Raw genomic sequence first — 8,021 nt, 5'->3', positions numbered from 1 at the left:
GTTTAATACGTTTTCACACATTCAACACGTTTAACACATTTGACACGTTGGACACTATTTTCATGTTTTGACATGTTTAACACGTTTTTAACACGTTTGACACATTTTTCACGATTACAACACATTTAACACATTTTGACACATTTTTCACGTTTTGGCACGTTTAACACGTTTTGACATGTTTAACATGTTTTTTCACATTTTTCACATTATTAACACGTTTAACACGTTTTTAACATGTTTAACACGTTTGTAACATGTTTAACATGTTTTTACACGTTTTTCACGTTTTTGACACGTTTAACACGTTTTGACACATATTCCACGTTTTTGGCACGTTTAACATGTTTTCCTCGTTTTTGGCACATTTTGATACGTTTAACACGTTTTTGACACGTTTAACATGTTTTTCACATTTTTGACACGTTTAATGTCAAACGTGTTAAACGTGACAAAACGTGTTAACGTGCAAAAAAAAAATGTTAAATGTGTAAAACGTGTTAAAATGTCAAAAATGTGTTAAACGTGCCAAAAACGTGTTAAACATGTTACAAACGTATTAAACATGTTACAAACATGTTAAACGTGTTAAGAATGTGAAAAACATGTTAAACATGTCAAAAACGTATTAAACGTACCAAAATGTGAAAAACGTTTTAATGTTTGAAAAACGTGTCAAATATGTCAAATATGTCAAAAACGTGTTTAACATGCCAAAACGTGAAAAACATATTAAATGTGTGAAACACGTATTAAACGTGTGAAAACATGTTAAACATATCAAAAACGTGCCAAAAACGTGAAAACTGTGTTAAACTTATCAAAAATGTGTTAACGTGTTAGTTAAGTTAAAAATGTGTTAAACGTGCCAAAAACGTGTTATATTTGTCAAAAACGCGTTAAACGTATTAAACATGTCAAAAACCTGTTAAACATGTCAAAAACGTGTTATTAGTATGAAAATGTGTAAACATGTCAAAAACTTGTTAAACATGCCAAAAACATAAAAACGTGTTAAACGTGTGAAAAACATGTTTTAAGTGTAAAAACGTGATAAAAATATGAAAAACGTGTTAAACGTGTTAAACATATCAAAAACGTGTTAAAATGTCAAAAACGTGTCAAAACGTGAACATCGTATTAAACTTATCAAAAACGTGTTAAACGTGCCAAAAACGTGAAAATCGTGTTTAATTTATAAAAAAAACGTGTTAACGTATTAAATATGTTAAAAACGTGTTAAATGTGTCAAAAACGTAAAAACGTGTTAAACTTGTCAAAAATGCGTTAAACGTATTAAACATGTCAAAAACGTGTTTAACGTGCAAAAACGTGAAAAACGTGTTATTAGTGTGAAAATGTGTTAAATATGTCAAAAACGTGTTAAACGTGTCAAAAACGTGAAAACGCGTTAAACGTGTCAAAAACGTGAAAACGTGTCAAAAATGTGAAAACGAGTGAAAAACGTGTTAAACGTATGAAAAATGTGTTAAACGTGTGTAAAACGTGTTAAACGTGTGAAAAACATGTTATAAGTAAAACGTGTTAAAAATATTAAAAACGTGTTAGATGTGTGCAAAACGTGTTAAACGTATGAAAAATATGTTAAACATGTGAAAAACGTGTTCGACTTAAAGTTGGAAGATGATTAGTTTATATTGGATTAATAATAGAGAATTAAACTAAATTTATATAATTTGGGTAATTTGGGTAACCCTAACCCAACCCAAATTAAACTCAACCCATACTCAATCCAACCCATACTCAACCCAACCCATATTAACCAACCCAAATTAATATTTTGGGTTTGGGTTATGATTGGGTTTGGGTAAACCGATATTATGCTCACCCCTAGTCAAATTGTAGTTTTTTTTGTTTGCATTTACTCCTCAATAGTCATTTTTAATTATGTTTTCTTATTTTAGATAAATTACAATACTATCAATTTATTTAATTCAAATAAGATATATCATCAACATTTAATAATCATTCCATGTTGAAAGATGGAGTGTTAACTTATATAATAGATATATTAAAAATCTTAAATATTATAATAATATATTAATACTAATATTATATTATGTTTTATGTATAATTTAATATTTATAAGGTAGACATGCATGACAAATATATAATTTTATAAATAATTATATTTTTATTTAAAATTTCTATCAGATGTTTTTTTTCATGGTTTTGGTCTCGTACCTATCTTAGACTTGGCTGGGTATTCTTTCTGTTTGTTTTTCTATTTTTAACTATCTTTACAAAATATTTTCTTTTAATTCTTAATAAACAATTGAGAAAAAGCATCAGAGGCCATGTGCCCTTATTGAGAAGGTGTACCTAAAGAACCCTTTAGTGAGTATATTGGCCCTAGTGTTCCCTTATCATTAGGATGATTTTTTTTTTAATAATTACCGTTTTCTAAATCTCAATAGAAAACGCAATAACTGATGTAGCTGTGTTTGTTTTCACAAAGTAAAAGGGTTGTTTGATGTTATTTATTTTTTATTTAATCCAAATAAACAAACTTATTATAAATTAATTCTTTCATCCAAAACTTATTTATTAATATTTTAAAAGTATTTTGATGAGTATAATTTATTTTGATTTAATACAAATAAACCAACATTAGAGTTAACAATAGTTTATCCCATCAATTTGATTCAATTGAAGTATAATGATAGTTATACTTATTATTTATAATAATAAAAATATTTTAATTATTCATTTTGAGAAAATAATCCAAATAAACTACTTTTTACAATATAAACAAAATCCAATTATTTCAAATAACCCCTATAGCAATCAAGCCAACAGTTAACAAACTTTGGTTAAATATTATTATAATTCTCAATTCACTCCTCAATAATCAATCCACATTCTAAATGCCAATGTTCACTAATAATTACTATTATGTACAAATAACACAATAGCCCACCAATCACATCATGTCTATAATAAAAATAAAATAGCCTCAACATTTCTCCATCATATAATCACATAAAATTATAACCCACAATCAATAATTATTATTTCCTAAACAGTGTTGTCAAGCCAAGAGCCAAAAATCTTTGTGGCGCTTTGTTGTGATCAAGTAACCACCAGCTTTTTTGCTTTTCCTCCTCACTGCTATGGCCATGCAAGTGGCATTTTGGATACAATATTCCACCATTGCTCCTCCTCCACCGCCTCCGCCAGCTGCCGCTACCCCTGCCCGATTACCCATCCACATCAGCAACAACCTCCATGTGGTGGATCGCTTCTTTTGACCTAGTACTAGTAGGTCCACGCCTAGCTTTTTCGCTTGCTCCACTATGGTTGGACCTTTGTCAGTCGATTTAGTAACCGTGGCCTCGAATTGGACCTGTCCATAGTATATGCATGTTCATTTCATCATCAATAGTAACAGAAACATTGCTTCACACCACAAACTATTGCCAAATAACATGTTTAATTTAATTAACATTTAAAATCTAAAATCTATCAAATAAATAGCTCAATTACTATTTGATACTCTAATTTGAGCCATGTTTTACCATATGAGATTCATAAACATTTAATAACGTCATTCAAGACTAACATTACTATTTTTAGCCCTTTTCAGACTCTTCCATTAAATAGAAGATTCATGTAATTCATATTTCTTTTTTTACACTAATAAAATATTTGGCAAAAAATGTCACTATTTACGAGAAAAATTTGAAATATCTAAAAATGTTAATTAATTCGAGCATCAAATAGCGTTTTGATTGTCATATAAAAAAACAAATTAAGTTAAAAGTGATAGATAAAGATAAATGAGACGAGACGTTATTTCAAAACTTTTCAATTAATAATTGAATTCTTTTTACAATAAGTATATATTCGAAAATAAAAAAATTAGAAAATGATATTGTCAATAAGAATTAAGAGTTATTGTGGATGACTTGAGATGTTCTTTGAGTTTGATGACAAAGTGATTATTCAGCTCAATAATTAGTGTAGTATACTTAAAATTTGATATTGTTGCAATATGTACTATATATTTTGAAGTACAGTGACCTAGCTAACTCCTTGTGATTTGTATTATTCTATTGTCTATGTGCACGAATTTTGTTAAAGTCTATAAAAGAACAAAAAAAACTGTAAACTATCAAGTCTAGGACTAGATCAAAGTAGCTAACCATTTCAGTCGAGTCAAAAAGGGGGAGAAGTTCACCTCAGGTCTCTTCAGCTGGCACATATTCTTCATAGATTGAAGAAATTGAGGCATCCGTGGGCCAATCTCATCACCTTCAACATTAAAAAGTACAAATATATTATTGGGATTTCAATTGTAAATCCATATAAACTAACACCAATTAACCTTGGCGTTTGGAAGGCTTGGAGACATGGATTAAGATAACTGTATCTTGACTCTGGATAGTGTGAGTCAATGCCCAATTCACAGCCCCTTTTGCCTCCATACTCGAATCAACCACAATCATGATTCTCCTCCCAATCGTCTTTGTCACATCACAGCCGTCGCCTCCTTTCTCTGCCGCCTCGACATCCAAACCGCAACAATCGTTCTCGTTGTCGACCACCTTCGAAGGTTTAAGGTCTGGTTTGGTTTGTGTTGTGGGAGATCGAACTCTGGCCCGTGGCTTCATCCTATTCAGACAGAAGGTCGGCATCCTCACAGCAGGACCGCCCATTTTCTCGGTAACCGGAGCTTAATTGAGAAGGAAAATTGTGGGTGGGGTGAAGGGAAGATGCTAGCAATGCCTATATGAAGTGGGAGATTAAAAAAAAGGGGAAGAAGAGTGGTTAGAGTTAGTCCTTCCTATGTTAACTGGAAAGACAAAAGTTTGAAACATGATGACCCTTGTTTATTCATGGGCCATGACTGAATTTTCTCTTTTTTATTATGTACCTTTTTGTTGAGCAAATCATTTTGGTTTGGCTAGGGGAAGTGGGGGCTGTTATTGAACGTGCTTGTCATCATCAGTTTGTAGGTCCAATTTAAAAGCTAATCTAGCTAGAGTAGTCTTCAAGCTATATATATTTCTTCAAAGTACCTTCTTGTTATGTGTAATATAGAATAATTGTTATAGATTAAATATAATTGTTAAGGATTGAATACAATTAGTTAAGAAGTAATTGATATCGAATCTTCTTCTCCATCTTTCTCAATCATTACATTCTCTAATCAATAAAATTATGACACGTTTAATTAATTGAATAAAAATGGATATGTGACACTTATAGAGATATTCATTTTGGTAGAATATCACTTTTATAAACATAAGAATCCAAAATATATTTGGAAAAAGATTGAGGGGAATTTTTACAATTAAAGATGAAATGAAAAAATATAAACGTCCATAGTATAATATCTTTATCTTGATTTTAATTGAATATTGAATGATAGATGATTTATTCAAGGGGATAACATTCACCATGCCACAACCAGAATCCAACCATTACTTTTCACATTGCCTTTGATTTATTCTTTGAATCTCCACTTCCATTGCCACCACTCTCCAATAATTCCTAGAATTCGGACGAGTTCATTTGAGCACATTTTTCTATTCCCAAGTTCAGCTCAATCTTATCCACTTTGAATTTCTGTGACAGCACTAAACAACCCAAGACCTCCATTTTCACTTGTGAATTTTCGAAATTTCTTATCGTTTAAGATCATGATTCTAATAAAACAGCATGTAGATGAGCTTGTACTAGTTGAGACAATGTTGTATATACACTCATCAATACTCAAGTATTTTTCAGATTTTTGTTCATCAACACTTTTTTCATCATCACTTCTTACTTCTAGAGCCCACTGTCCTCTCAAATTAATTCTTTAGTTGCCACATTAGAATTCTTCTTCCAATCCCATCCCAGCACCTATCTTCCTCAAAAACAATATGTTTACTATCCACAATTTTCCTTATCCATGGATCAAACAATCTATAAGTCTTGTACTCTTTGCTAACTCCAAGAAAAATGCAAGTACCAGTCCTGTCTTCAAGCTTTATCCTCTTTTATTTTGGTATATGTACATGACTAATTCTACCAAATATTTTAAAAGTAAGGTGGTAGGACTTCTTTTCAAATTATAGAAACACCATTAAGTTACTTCCAACCAAAATTTCTTTAACATTTGTTTGTTTGACAACATACATCTTAGTGAGTTCAAGAGAGTCGTACCTTTTCTTTTAGCTACTGATCTCATTTACTGTAGATCCTATGCAACAATCTTTCATTCCATTATTTTCACAAAACTAATTGAACTCATGAGAGGTAAATAAGTAAAAAAAAAATGTTGATCTCCATTGTCAACGACCTTCTTTGCATTAAAAACGGTTTTCAGTATTTTTTTTTACATTATTTAGAAACTTCGTAACTAAATTTGCAAGCACACATAAACATTGCAAATAATCTAAATAATCTAGTTATAAATTTGCATTAGTGTTTAAAATAATTATTTGAACATCATTTACACTAAATTCAGATGAAATGTAAAAAATATATTTTCTCTAAAACTCTAACTAATCATGATTAATATATATTTGCAATATCTTTTGCAATATATGTTTTATTAATAAATCCGTTGTTACTCAATAGAAATTTCAATACGATGAATCTATAAAATAATAAAAATATATTAAAGATAAACTGCAATATCTTATACAATTATATAATACAATATTTTTCGCAATATTCAATGTAATGAATATTTGAAAATGAAATAATAAACCTTGCACATTTTTATGTAACCATATGTACAATATCTTTGCAATACCTTATTAAATTACGTAAAGCAATACTCTTCAAAATATCTATATTTATAATTTGTATTATTATTTAAAAATCTATATGTAATTTTATTTGTATTATTTAGTTTCAAATTTTATTTTATATCATCCAATAATATTTTAGTATATTATAGCGTTATCATTTGCATTATATTTATGTAATTGATCTACAACTTTTTTCGTATTGTCACAGCTAAAATTATATTATTATTAATGTTTCAACTATGTCTACAATTACTTTAGTCATAACTTTGCAATACTATTATTAACAATAACTTATACAACTTTATTTACATTATTGAAAACATAATTTTATATAATATATTTTTAAATTTTGCATTATTTTAAAAACTAATATTACAATTTAATTAAATTCATTTTCAAATGATTCCCTGTTTGATATATATAAATAATAACTAAAACAAGCATTAATTATATAATCAATTCTTTGTAAACTAACCTAATTCATTACAAATTTATAAAATACATTTATAAATTAAATTTATCAAGTACTAATGTTCAAAATAAAATATGAAAAAACAGGCCAAAACATTACACAAAATAAGATTTCCAAAATATTTCACTCCATCTATTAGTATAGATGTCCATTTTTCACCCCATCCAATGATATTTCAAAAAAATAAAATAATTATTGTTATATCTTTATTTCTGTAAACTTATATACAATCAACAAATAAATAATTAGATTTAATATCTATATTATTTATTAAACATATTAATATACAATACTAATTTTCTTACTATTTAATGATGCATTCTCCAATAACATTTGACAACATTAAAGAACTCAAATATTGAACATAAAATATAAACTAAACCACTTGAAAACTTATGTATTTGACAAATCAACATGTTAAAAATATTAAGGATTAAACATGATCTTACTAAATAACTATAATATTTTTTTCATCTACCTATTAATTATTCAAACATATAATTCAACATACTTAGATCATTATGATTATAACTAACATTAATAATATTCAATGATAATATCATACCCTTGCATTTGAATATGAAACATATTAACCAAATTAAAGATTGAATTACTAACATTCTTCGTAATCCATCCGAAGTTGTAAAGGTTGGGCTCATTCGTTGCCTTGAGTTGTTCCATAATGCTAGGATATTGTCAAAATTTTCATTTAAAGACTATACTTGTGTTTGAAGAACAACTTCTTCTTGAACTAGTTCAACTTGATTGGACTCTAACACTTT

At 28.5% G+C, this 8,021-nt stretch overlaps 1 protein-coding gene across 1 annotated transcript; it reads right to left on the bottom strand.

Moving 5' to 3' along the window:
* Positions 1 to 2,816: 2,816 nt before the first annotated feature.
* On the bottom strand, positions 2,817 to 4,767 carry LOC124926982 (universal stress protein PHOS32-like). The gene is made up of 3 exons (XM_047467317.1): positions 4,349 to 4,767; positions 4,202 to 4,275; positions 2,817 to 3,367 (listed from the first exon to the last, which is right to left on the bottom strand). Exons 1-3 carry the CDS (start codon positions 4,677 to 4,679, stop codon positions 3,053 to 3,055), a joined length of 720 nt encoding a protein of 239 aa, XP_047323273.1. The 5' UTR covers positions 4,680 to 4,767; the 3' UTR covers positions 2,817 to 3,052.
* Between the last annotated feature and the right edge of the window lie 3,254 nt (positions 4,768 to 8,021).

This window comes from Impatiens glandulifera, chromosome 2, assembly GCF_907164915.1.
Source record: "Impatiens glandulifera chromosome 2, dImpGla2.1, whole genome shotgun sequence".
Taxonomy (NCBI): Eukaryota; Viridiplantae; Streptophyta; class Magnoliopsida; order Ericales; family Balsaminaceae; genus Impatiens; species Impatiens glandulifera.
This window is presented reverse-complemented; position numbering and strand designations above follow the sequence as displayed.

What these genes read in the sequence shown, in the direction of transcription:
- LOC124926982 (XM_047467317.1), bottom strand. Translation starts at nt 4,679, where the DNA reads ATGGGCGGTCCTGCTGTGAGGATGCCGACCTTCTGTCTGAATAGGATG. An exon ending in CAAGCCTTCCAAACGCCAAG is followed by an intron (nt 4,276 to 4,348) that starts GTTAATTGGTGT and finishes TTAATGTTGAAG; the next exon opens with GTGATGAGATTGGCCCACGG. An exon ending in GCCAGCTGAAGAGACCTGAG is followed by an intron (nt 3,368 to 4,201) that starts GTGAACTTCTCC and finishes TACTATGGACAG; the next exon opens with GTCCAATTCGAGGCCACGGT.